This window comes from Poecile atricapillus, chromosome W (assembly GCF_030490865.1).
Source record: "Poecile atricapillus isolate bPoeAtr1 chromosome W, bPoeAtr1.hap1, whole genome shotgun sequence".
Classification (NCBI taxonomy): domain Eukaryota; kingdom Metazoa; phylum Chordata; class Aves; order Passeriformes; family Paridae; genus Poecile; species Poecile atricapillus.
The window spans coordinates 99777251-99793786 of NC_081288.1; the positions used below are offsets into that span (position 1 = coordinate 99777251).

The following is a 16536-nucleotide window of genomic DNA, read 5'->3' on the forward strand; positions in this document are numbered from 1 at the left end:
GAACCTCCACCATTATACCCTCTAAGGAGACCTCTTTCCCCTGCCCCTGGCAATGAGGTGGTATAAACTAACCACCCCTCCTGGCTACTGCAGAAATTAACCCTATCCTGGCTGGAATCAGGACATTATCCACCCCTTAATCTATACCATATACTCATGCCCAAATCCTATACCTTCTAACTATATATATATATATATATATATATATATATATATATATAAAATATACACAAGCACGAATATCATTTCCATAGTCAATGGCCATCCCTCCAAGATGTCTGTTGAGTTCATTTATCCATGACTGGGTTCTATTCATCCTAGATGTCTTCCAGGGCACGAGAACTGGTGTGCTGTTGGCTGATTGCAAGTTGCATCAGGAACTCATGACTGGTGTATCTGGAGCAGTCCATCCTTATTGTCCATGGTAGTTATGGCATACAGTAAAAGTGTCATTCAGCAACCAGCATTATACAGTTCAACATTACAGACTGTTCTCATCCAAAAATCAAATCCCCTTGAGGTATGCATCGTGTTTCTCCATCCCTCTGCATTACCCACAAGATACACCCAGATCCCTGAGCAAAAACAATCCCATGGATGGGTTTGCCTTTGCTTGAGGCAGGACTAATCCAAACTGTCTTCTCTAACACATTTCTCATATGCACCATGGGGACTTTAACTCCTACATTATGTGGAGGTTTTGATTGGGCAGGGCCAGCTTGATTGGTAGAGCCTTGGGTGTTAACTAACGTGGTTGCCTTCGCTAGATGTAGATCCCAATGTTTGAAGGTCCCACCACCCATTACTTTCAATGTGGTTTTTAACAGTCCATTGTGCCGTTAAATTTTCCCAGAGGCTGGTGCACAATAGGGAATATGATACACCCACTCAATACCATACTCTCTGGCCAAGGTGTCTATGAGGCTATTTTTGAAATAAGTCCCATCATCTGACTCAATTCTTTCTGAGGTGCCATGTCACCACAGGACTTGCTTTTCAAGGTCCAAGACGGTATTCCAGGCAGTGGCGTAAGTCACAGAGTATATCTCCAGTCATCCAATGGTTGTTTCCACCATTGTAAGCACATAGTGCTTGCTTTGATGGGTCTGTGGGACTGTGATGTAATCAATTTGCCAGGCCTCCCCATATTTTTATTTTGACCATTGTCCACCAGGGGCTTTACCTGCTTGGCCTGCTTGATCACAGCGCATGTTTCACAGTTATGGATAACCTGGGGGATAGTGTCCATGGTTAAGTCCACCCCTCGGTCATGAGCTCATCTGTATGTTGTATCTCTTCCCTGATGACCTGAGGTGTCATGGGCCCACCAAACCAGAAATAATTCACCCTTATGCTGCCAGTCCAGATCCACGTGAGATGCTTTAATCTTGGCAGCCTGATCACCTGTCCATTGCTGCAATGTTCTTCTGTAGCCTGACTCTTGGGTACGTGTGCATTTATATGATGTACTTTTACTGCCAACTCTCTATCCAGGCAGCAATGTCTTACCACAGTTCTGCAACCCAGATGGGTTTACCTCTGCACTGACAATTGGTCTTTTTCCATTGATCCAGCCACCCCTACAGAACATTTTTTACCATCCACAAGTCAGTGCAGAGGTAGAGTGCTGGCCATTTCTCTTATTCACTGATATCTAAAGCCAGATAGACATCTTTCATGTCTGCAACCTGACTTGATCCACCTTGTCCCTCAATAGCTTCCACAACTATGTGTAGGACTCCATATGGCAGCTTTCCATTTTTAACGTATCCCTGCAATATGGCAGGAACCGTCATTAAAGAGTGTATTGCTTTTCATTTTCTGATAGCTGATTATATGGTGGGGCCTGCTGATTTTGGGAATCGAGACTTGACAACCGAAATTTCAGAGATATGTTTTATTGCCAGCTGGGACACATGGAGAAATATCTCCTCCAAACCATGCATACTTGGTCAAGACAGGTTCTAGGTATAAATACACATTGATCCCACAAGCCCACACCTCCCTGCCTGCCTATTCTCCACCTTCTCTTGCTTTGTATTATAATTAGCTGCCATGCCTCCTGGTGGTCATGGGCTAGGGTCTTTGGGATGAAGGCTGTATCTCTTCCTCTGCTTCTGGGCAGGTGCAGTGGAGGTTTGGCTTTCCTTCAGGTCAGCTTGTCTCGCTCAACACCACCTGTCTGGTCCTGGCTGGTTTCTGGAGCCACAGGTTTCTGCTTTGTCAGATTTTCACAATACCTGGGTCTTGCTTTGCTAAGTCTTTGCAATATAGCTTATCTTAATGGTTTTTCCTAGCGACTAAGTTCCTATGCAGTTTGTTACAAACTGTTTCTGCTATGTGTTCTATTTCTCCTCCACCTGCATAAGCATATTATGGGGTTCTAAAATTCTGAATTTTCAAAACCATATATTGTTCTCTTTTTACTGCTCTGTACGTTTTACCTTCTTCTCCTTTTCTGATGATAGTCCCAAATTTTCATCTTTGGGCCAGTTCATGATGAATTACAAGATCCCTGGGTGATTGGGGTTTCCTATTCAAGCTCGCTGTGTCATCAGAGCAATCCACTTACTCCGGATAGCATCAGTGGCATGGTGTGTTGCAGGGACTTTGAGCATCCAGCCTAGAACTGGTAGTCAGGGTGTCAGGAGGAGCTGTGCTTCAATGCCAATCACTTATGAAGCAGCTCCAACCCCCTGCTGCCAGTATCTCTTTTTCAGCTGGGGTGTAACAGGCCTTGGATCCTTTGTGTCCTTGACTCCAAAACCCTAGGAGTCATCCTCAAGTCTTCTCAGGTACTTTTTTCTAAAGGCTTCAGGAAAGACCAGTCTCCCCAAATGCAGTGTAGAGCACATTTTTCACATCTTGTCCTGTCCTGACTGGCACAAGGGCTACTGCATGAACAATCTTGTTTAGTTTGTTCAAAAGCTTCTTGTTGTTCAGCACCCAACTTGTCAGAATGTAGAGAGGACTTACAGTCTGACTGTATTCTGGAATATGCATCCTCCAAAAACTCACAGTGCCTAGGAAAGCTTGTGTTTCCTTCTTGCTGGTTGGTAGGAACATTGCTGCTATTTTGTTGACCACATCCACTGGAGTCTGATGATGTCCATCTTGCCATTTTATTCCTTAAAACTGAATTTCCTGAGCAGGTCCCTTGGCCTTACTCTGCTTTATGGCAAAACTGGACTTCAGCAGAATCTGGAATATCTTCTCCCCTTTCTCAAAAACTTCTTTTGCTGTGTTGCCCCACATGGTGATATCATCAATGTGTTGCAAATGTTCTGGAGCCTCACCCTTTTCCAGTGCAGCTTGTATCAGTCCATGGCAAATGGAAGGGCTGTGTTTCCACCCCTGGGGAAGTTGATTTCGTGTGTACTGGACACCCTTCCAGGTGAATGCAAACTGTAACCTGCACTCTGCTGCCAGAGGAATGGAGAAAAACACATTAGTAATGTTGATGGTGACACCACTTTACTGCCTTGGAGTCCAGTTGATACTGCATGTCTGTCACAGCAGTACTCAGTGGTGGTGTGATTTTGTTCAGGCCACAATAGTCTACTGTCAGTCTTCATTCTCCATTAGACTTATGCACTGGCCATAGAGGACTATTAAAGGGTGAGTGAGTCTTGCTGACCACTCCCTGGCTTTCCAGTTCACGAATCATCTCATGGATGGGGCCATGGAGTCCCAGTTAGTGTGGTATTGCTGATGGTGCACTGTTGTGGTAGGGATCAGTACCTGTTATTCTTCAACCCTCATCAGTCCCACAGCAGAAGGGTCCTATGAGAGACCAGGCAAGGTGTTCAGCTGTTTAATTTCCACTGTCTCCACAGCAGCTATCCCAAAATCACAATGATGCCCTTTTGGATCATTGAAATACCCTCTCCTCAGGTAATCTGTGTGAGGGATGCACGGGGCCTCTGGACCAGTCACAATGGGGTGTTTTTGCCATTTGCTGTCAGGCTCACTTCAGCTACCAGTACAGTCAGCTGTTGGGATACCCCTGTCACCCCAGAAATAGAGATGGATTCTTCCCCTAAATATCTTGATGGCACCAGGGTACATTGTGCACCAATGTCAACTAATGCCTTATACTCTTGTGGGTGGGTCTGATGTGCCAGGCCATCAGATCCTTACAGTCTAATAGATTTAATTGTCCCTTTCCTCCACCTGGCTGGAGGCAGGGCCCCTCTAGTTCTGGTCATAGTACTCACATTGCTCACTTCTGGTAAATATGACCTGGAGATCCCTTCAAGAGTATCAGAAGTAATAACATCCCTTCTATTCTGTCTGAGGACTTGCTCACTGGAAACTAGAGCAACGTTTATCCTTGAAGAATTTCCTGCAGTAGTTGTCCTTCCTCTCAACTCACGTATCTGTGCTGCTAGGGCAGAGGTGGATTTTCCATCCCATTTCTTCATGTCCTCTCCATGGTCACACAAGTAAAATCACGTTACCTCGTGGTGTGTACTCTCTCTCAAGCAGGAGGGTGCTTGTTCCCAATAGCAGACTCTGGTCCATACTGGTGGGGCATGGGACATTTCCTCTCTGACTCTCTCAAGTCTTTCAAATCTGTCTGCTGTCTTGGACAGTCTTTCCACAGCAGAGGTACCACAACCATGCAAACAGACCAAGCAACATTGTGACCAGTGGCTCCATACCTAATATAACAAATGCTTGTGGATGCCCCACTTGACTCCCTACACAAAATCATAGACTCGTTAGGGTCGGAAGTGTTCTCTGGAGATCATCTAGTCCAACCCTCCTGCCAAAGCAGGGTGTATTGGATCTGACTGAGATAATTTTTCTTTAGCAGCCCTCATAGTGATGTGCTTAGCATTGGTAGCTGGAAGTGTGTTGATAACATACCAGTGTTTTAGCTACTGCTGAGCAGCGCTGTCCCTCAACATTCCTTCCCCCCATCAAGGGGCTGGGAGTGGGCAAGATCCTGGGAGGGGACACAACCAGGCCAGATGACCCAAATTAACCAGCAGGTATTCCACACCATATGATGTCAGCTCAGATATAAAAGCTAAGGGAGAGAGCAGGAATAGGGGGCATTTGTTATTCTACATTTGCCTTCCAGAGCAACCACTACTTGTGCTGAAGCCCTGCTTCCCGGGAAATGTCTGAATTTCACTCACTGATGGGAAGTAGAGGTTAACTTTCCCCTTTCCTTATGCACATGCAAACTTTTGCTTGTTTTTTTACTTTGCTTTAGTAAACTGCCTTATCTCAACCTGCTAGCTGTTTTCCATCTTATTGTCTCCCCTGTCCCACTGGGGAGTGATAGAGCAGCTTACTGGGCATCTGTCAGCCAGACAAGGTCAAACCACTACAGTCCTTTTGGCACCCAAATGTGGGATAGGATAAAGGCAGTTATACATACATATATATATATATATATTGCATGCTATAATAAATGGTAAATAGTAGTTATCAAGTAGCAAGCTCCTATGCGGGACACAGTGTTTGTCATCTGCACTACTTATCACTTTGTTTTGCTGAGTTTGGGAACATGTTAAGACAATGACCATGAGTGGATACAGCTCCTTCTCCCTGCTCAGGGTGGATGTGAATGTTTTTATACTGCAGACTTCCATGGTCTTTGCTCATCTTTATGTAAGCTGTTTAATACTATTAATAATATTAGCTAATGCTGTTGGTATGCTATGAAATTCATGCAATCTGTCATCATCCTGGTGTAAGAGAAAACAACCTTTAGGTGAGGAGCTATTGAAATTTGCCCTGAGGCATCCAGTTCCTGGGTGGCAGGGTTCCTGAAAGAATTTGGGCAGGCTCCTAGGGTAGTTATCACCTCCCATTGCCTGGGACTTTACACCCAAACAGGTAAACAACCCTAATGAACTGACCTGTCAACTGATAGAAGGGTGCCTTGTTTACCCTCACCAAAACCAACAGCTTCTTGTCCTGTACTAGAGCCTGGCCTGTGCCTACCGAGCCACTGTTCAATATTCTCACAGGACTATAGTTGAGGCAGGAATCCAAATTGCATTTGAGGACACTATGGTTGAGACAGGGACTCAAACCACAGCAACTAAAGTAATTGCCCCAGTAGTGAAAACAAAAAAAATGGACAAGGCAAGTTGCAGGCCCGTACTACTGATTAGTAAAGGAGGAAGAAGTAACAGTAGGAAAGGAGGGATTAGATCAAGAGGCAGGCCCTTCAACAAATAAATGGAAAGGAGTGAGGCAAATCAAATGGGAAACTGAAGTTACTTGGTCCCTGACCTCATCATAACTTCGAGACTTGCAAAAAGATTACAGCTTCCAGCAAGGTGAACAGATTTCTGCCTGGCTGCTTTGGTGCTGGGATAACAGGGTCAACAGTCAGTAGTTAGAAGGTCATAAAGTCAAACAGCTGGGATCCCTTGCTAAAGATCAGGAAATTGAAAGAGAAATTGTAAAGCAACTAGCAATTTGCAGCCTTTGGAAATGGCTTCTCTCAAATTTGAGGGCAAGATATCCATTTAAGGAAGATCTTGTGAACTCCCCAGGGAAGTGGACCACTACAGACAAAGGTATCCAGTACTTAAGAGAAGTGCTGGAAATTGTCTTTAGTGATCTAAAAAGTGACAGAGTCCCTAAAGATCCAGAGGATGTCCCTTGCACAATGGCCATCTGGAGGAAGGTGTTTCAAAGCGCCCCTGCATCATATTCCAGCAGCTTGGTGTTATAAATGGGATGGCAAAATGAGGTTAAATAAAAAACAATTTATTATAAAGCAATTTCAATAAAACAAACAACAAAAGGAAAAACCACAATAAAATATATCAGCGCAGCGCTGGGTGGACAGGGGTCTATACTCAAAGGTACAGATTTTCCCAAATCCACGCTGTATGTGTTGCAGTCTGGGGTTCTTATAGGGGTTTTGTGCCCTGAGGCCAAAACTCCGAGCAGTCACTGTTCAACAAAGAGTCTTGATGGTTGGTTGAATGGATTTCCTGGAACCAGCGAACTGAATCAATAGACAGTTGGGCAGAGTCTCTTTGCATGTAGAAAGGTTCTGAGTGTCTCTTGATTTCATCTTGGGTTGGGCTATCAGGACGGAGTGGTTGGGTCCGGGTTGGAGCCGATGAATATCTCGGCTGGGCTTCTCTCTTTGTCCAGTTTGATTGCTTCTCCAACTGTGGTTTGCAGGGTGGGGCGTTTAGGTCCGGTGATGGGTATCTCGTCCGGGCTCGTTTCTTTGTCCAGGGCTCATTTCTTTGTCCAGCCTGATGGCCCGTGTCCTGCTCATTCTCTTAGGTTGATGGGCGCCGGCTAGAGTCGTTATCTGAGTGCCGGCTAGAGTCTTTATCTCTTGAATGGGTATTTGCTGCTGGGTCTGGAGAGGAATCCTTGGGCCACACTATACTTTATATTTTCTTATATCATTATAAATACAGATATATTTATTTAGGCTTTCACGAATTTTTATTCATAGATACATTTATCACAGTGGTATCATTGTATTATCCACAAATGGATACACCAACTGTAGAGATGGCATCCTCCTGGCTCTGAAATGTAGAAGAAACTCTGGGTACTTCCTCATCCCTATAAGCCAGCACCCCAGCTTTTAGGGGCAGCCCAAGAGATCAGTCCTCTCCTGCTCTGGTCAGAGGGAAGGGAAATCCCAAGCTCAGGCCATGTGGTGAACTCTGGTTCTTTCTGCATGACCAGAGGGAGGGAATGAGGAAGTGGGATGGTGAACCCACCTTTAAGCTGGAAGGCCATGTCCATGAACTGAGAGGGAAGAGGGCTGTTAGGAAAGAGTCATCCAAAATGACTCTGTGTAGTTGCTGCAGAGAGACAAGAAGGCAATCAATGATCTCCCAGACATAAAAGAACTGAAAACACTTCCTTTAACCCCGGTGAGGACACTTCTGATATGACATCCCAAAGGTCAGACAGTGAATACCCTGACCAGGAACAGAGGGTCCCTGACTTCAGCCAGGAGGAAAGGGATGATGGGGTATACTGGACTGTGTGTATTCAATGGCCTGGCACATCAGATCCACAGAAATATAAAGCTTTAGTAGATACTGGTGCACAGTGTGCACTTATTCCATCAAGGTACAGGAGTATGGAATCTCTGGAGTGACAGGGGGAGGCCAGGAGTTGTCTGTATTAGAGGCTGAGGTGAGTTTAACAGGAGACAAATGGGAAAAGCACCCCATTGTGACTGGCCCTGAGGTGCCTTGTATCTTTGGCATCAACTACCTCAGGAGAGGGTACTTCAATGATCCAAAAGGGTATTTATGTGCTTTTGGTGTAGCTACTGTGAATACAGAAAAGATCAGTTATCCACCCTGCCTGGCCTCTCAGAAGATCCCTTCATTGTAAGATTGCTTCAGGTTGAAGACCAGCATATACCAATTGCTACCAGGACAGTGCATTGACAGCAATATCACACCAATCGAGACTCTGTAACTCCCATCCATGAACTAATTTGTTGACTGGAGAGCCAAGGAATGATCAGCAGCAGTCACTCACCCTTTAACAGCCCTATATGGCCAGTGTGTAAGTCTAATGGGGAATGGAGGCTGACAGTAGACTATTGTGGCCTGAATGAAGTCACACCACCTCTGCTGTACCAGATATGTTGGAACTTCAATATGAGCTGGAATCAAAAGCAGCCAAATGGTGCCACAATTGATATCACTAATGCATTTTCCTCAATCCCTTTGGTGGCAGAGTGCAGGCCACAGTTTGCTTTCACTTGGGGGGCGTCCAATACACCTGGAACCAACTGCCCCAGGGGTGGAAACACAGCCCCACAATCTGCTGTGGATTGATCTAGACTGCATTGGAACACAGGGTCACCTAGAGCAGGTTACACAGAAATATGTCCAGGTGAGTTTTGAATGTCTCCTGAGAGGGAGAATCCACAACCTCCCTGGGCAACCTGTTTCAGTGCTCTCCCACCCACAACATAGTTTTTCCTCATGTTGAGATGGAACTTCTTGTATTTTAGTTTATGGCCATTGCTCCTGGTTCTGTCACTGGGTACCACTGAAAAGAGTCTGGCACCATTCTCTTGGCACCCACCTTTGAGATCTTTATATGTAGTAATGATATCTTCTCTGAGTCTTCTCTTCTCTAGACTAGAGGCTCAGCTCCCACAGTATCTCCTCATAAGAGAGATGCTCCAGACCTCCCCATCATCTTAGTGTCCCTTCACTGGACCCACTCCAGTAACTCTTTGTCTTTCTTGTACTGAGGAGCCCAGAACTGGACACAGCACTCCAGATGTGGCTTCAGTGGGGCTGAATAGAGGGGGAAGATCACCTCCCTTGACCTGCTGACCACACTCTTCCCAATGCACCCCAGTATATCATTTGCCCTCCTGGCCACAAGGGCACACTGCTGGCTCATGGTCAACTTGTCATCCACCAAGACTTCCAGGTCCTTCTCTGCAGAGCTGCTTTCTAGTAGGTCAGCCCCAGCCTGTACTGGTCCTTGGGGTTATTCCTCCCCAGGTGCAGGACCCTACACTTACCCTTGTTGAACCTCATTAGGTTTCTGTCTGCCCAACTCTCCAACCTGTCAAGGTCTTGATGAATGGCAACAGCCTTCAGGTGTATCAGCCACTCCCCCCAGTTTTGTATTATCAGCTTACTGAGGGTACATTCTATCACTTTGTCCAGGTTGTTGATAAGCAAGTTTATTGTATTTTTTACACATCCCACTCTCATACGGTTTCGTTACTGGCTCAACCCCAGGTTTCCCATAGCAGTCTCAGACATCTGATTCCTTAAAACAATTTAGTCATGGTGCAGTAACACAGAAACAGCTCAAGCTGGTGCCTCCAAGGAGGGACCCTGAGCAACCGAATCGTTGGGCTTTTATATCCTTCCAATCTATCTGCACAATAGTCTGGGGTCTTCCTGCTGAGTCCTCAGCTCCTGCTGTGTCTCTGGCTGGTCACCTGGCTGGTGCTACAGGTCCCTGTGCTCTTTGTTGTGCAAAAAGTCAGTGCCAGTTTCCCACCACCCAGAGTTTAATCTGCAGCTCGCACTGCAGCTGCACACTGAGCTACCTGCACAGGATGTATTACTCAACACTGACGAGAGTGGAGTAGAGGGGGAGTTATTCCACACTACCACCATTCATCCAAGTACTACTAGTTGGAGACAGGTGTTGTGAAATGTCTCTGCCTCAAAGCTTCTGTCTCTCAGAATTCAAAAAATTCTAGCACCACTAGACCTGATGTTGGTCTAAGGCAAATCTTGGAGTGATTTCTAGTGAACTTTATTTAAATCAACAGGAAGTTGGCTCATCATTACCCTGTGAAATTTTTCCTTTGAGACAAGAATGTTACTTCTGTGTATGGTTTAGAGTCACAAAATCAATATCAAACTTTTCAAACTATTTTTCCTTAAATTTTGCTATGTTAGTTTTCCTTAAGAGTGTCAATAAAAACAGGCACATAAAAATCTTTTTACAGACAAATGTAACATAGAGGTAGAAATGGTGTCAGACACAGCTATAGTTCAACTTGAAATATGAAAAGCAGAAACTGAAAATTAGATTTAATGAATAAACAGTTTCTAGTTGGAACACAATTACTAGGGTGCTTACTTGGTTGCTCACAGATATGTATGCAGGAATGTGAGAATTCCAAACATAGAAAGCTCTCAAGATCTTGTAAATGCAAGCTTAGATATAGACTTGGACACAGGGTTTGACCTGAGACCTTGGAGAAAGCTTCCAATCATAAGTAAGAATATGAGTTTAAATAGAAAGACATTAGATTAAGTTGTAAGAAGTTTTAAGGTTTTAAAGTTAAGATATAGAAGTAATTATAAAAGTAATGGGAAGTTTACAGTATAACAAGTAGTTTTGTGTGTCACTATATGATTGGTTAAAAAAGTCCACACTGCAGTGGAGATGTATAAAACAAAATAATTGGTTATTGGTGTGAAAGTAAAAACATTCTTTTGTGGCATTAGTTTATTGGCTAAATAACCTTTAAAAGACCTTGTGACCTGTAGTCTTGTGACCACTGACCAAGAATATCCGTTGAATAAGATGAAGACGTACTTGCTCTTTCATGAGTCTGTAGAAGAAAAATAATAACTTATGCTTTGAAATGTCTTTAAGTGGTCCCATGTCTCTCGCAAAATCCCGATACAGGAAAACTAAATAAAGGGGATGTACTCAATGTAGACCAAGTGGGAGCACTGTCAGAACAATATATTAATTTCCAATGTCTCCATTTGAAAAAAGGTGATGATAAATGTGAGGATGTTCAAAATGACGTGCATGTTAACCAGTGAACAGCTGATCAATGATTGTGGGGGTTCTTTCCATGATTTTGAGGCCACTATATTTTTGTTTACCAAAAATTTAATCAAGAACTTGCTGGTAAAAAGTTATGAACTTTTGTCCTGTGCAGCATCAGATCAAGCTAGACGATACTATCAGAGTATGAATCCAAATAGTGATACTAGGTATATCTTAATATATGCTTTTGTAATTTATCTAATAACTGTTGTTTTCTTGGCCTTCCTAAATGTTGAAGAAAATCAGTGGGAATTGCAAAAGCTGGTACGCATAAGTGTAACTTTTATGTTGTATCTTAAAATGCCCTGGCAATTAATTTTTAACTTCCCTGTTGTCTTTGTTGGTTCTTCCTGTCTGCTTTTCCTGCCCTATGAAGAGGTGATAGGAAAGAGTCGTCTTTGACAGATAGGTAGTATGTTTATGTTGAATGAAGCTTTTACTTGCTCAATTTTTATTTTAACATGTGCCTCAGTATGTTTGCAACCAGTTATTTAATGTTCTGTTCTATTTGAGATCAAACTCCATAAGAGAACCTTCATCAAATTTCATACCTCTGTATAAAACAGCTGTTTTGTAAAATACTAAGAGCTCTTCAGTGTGTTATAGAATAACGCATAGGTTTGCTGAGCATGGACTGCTAGGAAAACAATAGATATTAACATTTTCATTTTGATTTTGACAACAGCTTGAGATTAATTTTGCACTGCTTGCTAATAAACCAATACAAATGCTAGCTTATGTATTCAGGAATTAAATTTCAATCATGCTGAACTGGAATTCCAGTGATCTTAAGCTTGAAATGTTAATTTTTGGAGTTTGTATTGCTCAAGTTTGTGCCTTTTGTCTTAATGTGTCTTTTCATTCAATTGTATTATTTTCCTAAGTGAAGAAACTTACTTAGTACAGGATTAGTGAATTCAGTGTTTCCATTGTTATCACATATAAGTACAATCATGTGAGGATAAGCATAAAACTAAAATCTGAAAGGAAGGGCACAACTTTTTTTTCCTCCTCACTTCCATTCTCTCCCATCAAATTGAAACATGATTTTTTTTTGTTTGTTTTTATGGTTCATATATTATTGGTCATAGATAATGTTAAATTCAGGGATATTTACTTAGTTGTGTCAGATCATTTTAAGAGCTTTCTGGTTTTATCCAGTTGCTGAGTTTATTATTTTTCTTCTTTGGTGATCTTCAATTTCTTGGTCCTCCAGAGAAAGGCGTAAAAGGAAGAGTAGAAGTCTCTCCACGTCTCCTAAAATGACCAAAAAAAAGTCTTCACAAACTCCTTCTCCAAGAAGGTCAGTTTTCCATAAACATAAAAGTTAATGAGCAGTAAAGGAGGAAGAAGTCATAGTATTTTTGTTAAATTGAAATGTGATATAGAGATCAGTGTTATGAAAGAAGCTAACTCAATTTGTGTTTCTTCTGGTTTTGGGTTTTTTTGTTGGGAAGAAGCTCTTTAGTAATTTTCATTTCTAAGGAAAAGGTCTATTTTTCAATAAACAGAACACTTGAAAGTAGATGCAGATACATATATTGAAAACAATTTGGGAAGTATTTTCATTGATTTACTGCCTTTTCATTAGTTATCTCAGATAATTTCAGTTGGTCAGTATGATTCAGTTCTAAGTTAAAACAGACCAAAAAGCCCTTTATGGATTTGATCATTGGTATGCTTTCAGCTGAAGAGTTTTAAATCTGTTAGCTCTTTGCAAATACAATGTATACTGAACACATGCATTCTTTAGCTCTCTTCCCTTGTCTTTGTGAAGGAATTTTTGTTATGTTTGAGTGACTGAACCTTTCTGAAAGAAAGAAAACCAGGATACCAACATTCATAGTTATTGTACAATTTACTGTACAGTACAGTCAGAGTATGCATTGGTAGTACATTTGTTGCTGTGGAATCAAATTCTGATTTGAGGAAAAATTTTCTTAAACAGAAACAAAAAAGAGAAAAAAAGAGAAAGAGATACAAATAATGAAAGAAGAGAAAGGGAATACTTCAAGAAAAAAATTAGTAAAGAAAAAGAGGGAAAAGAGAAAACTGACAAAAGCACCACTACTTTGAAGGTAAGCTGTGTGACCAGGTGATAAACAGAGTGGAGTGCTGCAAGTGGAATAATTATTGGAATTTCCTCCCTTCTTTAGCTTTCTTTTCCTCACCTTTTCCCCCTGTTTTCTTTATCAAGGTATTGCCACTTGATGGAGCTTGTGTGAATAGGTTACTGAAGCACTTTGTTTTGGTTTCTCTCTTTTCTGTTCTGTGCCACATGCTAGGAGTTGGCTGGCTGCCTATCTGTATGGGCAGGCATAAAGGAGATTGTATAACTAAGCAGCAGGGTTCAGGGTTAGTTTGCCTGTGTCGTGGTTTAACCCTGGCCAACAACTAAGCACCACACAGCTGCTCTCTCACCCACTCCTCTCTGATAGGATGAGAGAGAAAATCAGAAGACTAAAAGGGAGAAAACTCATGGGTTGAGATGAAAGATTAATAGGGAAAACAAATGCTGCACACACAAGCAAAGTAAAACAAGGAATTCATTCACCCCTTCCCATGGGCAGGCAGGTATTCAGCCATCTCCATGAGAGCAGGGCCCCATCATGTGTAGCAGTTACTTGGAAAGACAAACACCATTGCTCAGAATTCCCCCCCCTCCTCCTTTCCCCCTCTTTTAATTCCTATGAAGAAAAATAGCTCTATCCCAGACAAAGCCAGCACAGGCTTTTGATCTGAAAAGATTTTTAATAAACTTTCATTCTGCAGTTCAGCCTCTCCCTGGTTGCTTTGGTCCTGGACTGAATATTTGACTCTGCAGGAATAAAGCTGAAGATTTGAGGAAAGAGTAGTATAGGGTTTTTCCTTTGCAAAATAGAAAGTGGTGTGATTAAGAAAAACATGTTCAAATGTTTAATCTTATAATTTAAAACCCAGCATGCTTCTAAAGGGTAGTTTGTCGTACTCAGAATTATTCAACTGTTATAAAACAGCTGATTTAAGTGACTGTCCACATGCTTAAGTAATTGTCTTAGCCAAGAACTCTCTTAAAATTTATCAGGTACCTGACAAAAAATAGAAAAGAAAAATTGCAATTCTGTTTTACTTTTAAAATATGTCGAAGTCCTAATTTCTGGAGCTTTTTCTCATAGGTTCCATGATACTGCTTGTTCTGTATTAGCTGAATATTGATCATAAAGACAGATCCCTTTATGACAATGATTTCTTGGGTGCCAGCTTATTATGAGTGCCTAACTTCAGCCAATTAAAAAAAAATACTTAAAGAAATTTTTTAAATTTAAAAATTTTTAAAACCAATACCTCTATTCTGAAAATTGCTGAAAAAAGGCATGTAAAAATTGATGCAATCAAAATAGCAGTAATTGGTTGGAAGTCATATCTTGTAATGTTAAGAGAATTTTTTTTTTAACAATTTTATCTTTGGTAGGACAAAGATCACACTGAAGAGGATCAGAATTCAGAAACTGACAAGGAAGTAGTCAATAGAGATACAGAAAGGATTGGTGAAATCAAACTACAACAGAATGGGAACTGTCAACCAAATGATGAAAACCTCACAATTAAAATGGAAGAGGTTTAAAGCAAAAAATGGACCTCTGACTCAACTAAGGAATGAAAGCTGAAGCTTTTTATTTTCCAGAACAAGGAAGAAAATATCAAAGTAATCAACCTGAACATGGTGATAGTACTAGTAGCTCTTCCAATTCTACTGACAGCTTTGTCAATTTCTTGCTGTAAAGCAAGAGAGCACAGTCCAGTAGTTATACTCTGAAAAGGCAGATGCCATCAGAACTATTCATGTCTGAAAATCTATGGATCTCCATGATGGCTGTACTTTCTTGTAAAATGATTTATGTTAAGTTTTACCATTTTCTGTTACAAATAAGTAGAAACTGAAAGATATAAACCTGTACTATCAAAAAAAAAAAGCTGAATATATGCATCAGATTGTTTAAAGTTCTGCTTGTTCGTGAATCATGCATTGCTTTACTTTTTGGGTTAAAAATCCACAAAACCTTCAATGTGTACTGTTTGATGTGCTTCATAATGGTGCATAAATATACACATTTTCTTCTGTTATAAATGAAAATTATTTTAAAACATAAACATAATTTTATGGTTATGATAAATGCCCACTGGCTAGTTTGTTTTTCATTTGCTTACTGCTTGAAGTTCTTGAGTTTTATTTAAAACAATTTCTTACTGTTATGCTTAAAATAATTATTTCTTTTAAAGTACTTGAACAATGCATGATACTTTTCTGTTCCAAAAAGGAACATTGCTATGTTATAGATAATAGGTCAGCTTACTGGGTTATTTTGGAGTTGTTTTGGTTTTTTGATTATTTTTGTCCTTCCAGAAGTGAGCACATTTATATGATATTATTATAACTTACAGCTTTGTTTTGAACCGTACTTCAGTGCATCTGTTTAGTTGCAAATAGTACAGGTGCCATTATGAAAATATTTTTTTCTTATTTGTTAAAAAAATGATGGAAGCATGAGCAGACGCTTTAGTGCCTTCTTAAAATAATGTGGTATTTTCCAGAAATGATTGTGCTATTACTTATTTTCATCTAAATCTTACATTATCTCTATTGCTATTTGCCACCACTAATGGAAAACCGCTCAGACTACTCAGAGTCCTCATAGAGGTATAGTGAAGTTTGCTTTATTTCTATCTTTAACACACTTTTATAGGGTCCTTCAGGGTTCACGCGGCTTAACAAGCTACTATTGGTTAATACATTTTGTTTAACATTCTTTTTCTTAAAAACAATGCCATTGTTTTTCTTCATTCTCGCTGTTCCAGGAGAGCTTCAAGGACACTGTCCTTAGAATTGTCACCTGGATTGAAAGCTGGGTTGTGCAGACAGGCTTTGACTAAAATATCATGCCCTTGCTCTGTTAAAATGTTTTCCTACACACTACAATTCCCCCTTTTTCTTTTTGCACAACCGAGGCTCTGGACGCGATTCGTTTCAGACCTTTACAGATGCAGGATAACATGCAGCTTTTAATAACTACCTCTATTAATACTATAACAAGAATTTGTCTTTCTTCTAATACAGGAGATTTTAACTACTCAGTAATGTCTCAATTGGTTAACCAACTAATGGGGTTATCATCTTTTTTCAGGGCATGTAACCTGTTTTGCAGCTGTTTTAGTTGTTCATGGATAGAGACTGAGTGGTTAGAAAGATTTATACAACACATT

General features: G+C 41.2%; 1 protein-coding gene across 6 annotated transcripts in view; it reads left to right on the forward strand.

The window, feature by feature from the left end:
- The window catches only part of LOC131591637 (splicing regulatory glutamine/lysine-rich protein 1-like), a 73968-nt gene extending 58527 nt beyond the window's left edge, over positions 1-15441 (forward strand). For 4 of the 6 annotated variants that reach the window (XM_058862542.1, XM_058862540.1, XM_058862543.1 and 1 more), the window contains 4 exons: positions 11672-11704; positions 12512-12598; positions 13244-13373; positions 14747-15441. In XM_058862542.1, coding sequence (XP_058718525.1) covers positions 11672-11704; positions 12512-12598; positions 13244-13373; positions 14747-14899 — 403 coding nt within the window. In that variant the 3' untranslated portion in view covers positions 14900-15441. The remainder of the gene's footprint in view (positions 1-11671; positions 11705-12511; positions 12599-13243; positions 13374-14746) is intronic. The other 2 variants (XM_058862541.1, XM_058862545.1) reach the window with 2 other exon arrangements.
- Positions 15442-16536: the final 1095 nt, after the last annotated feature.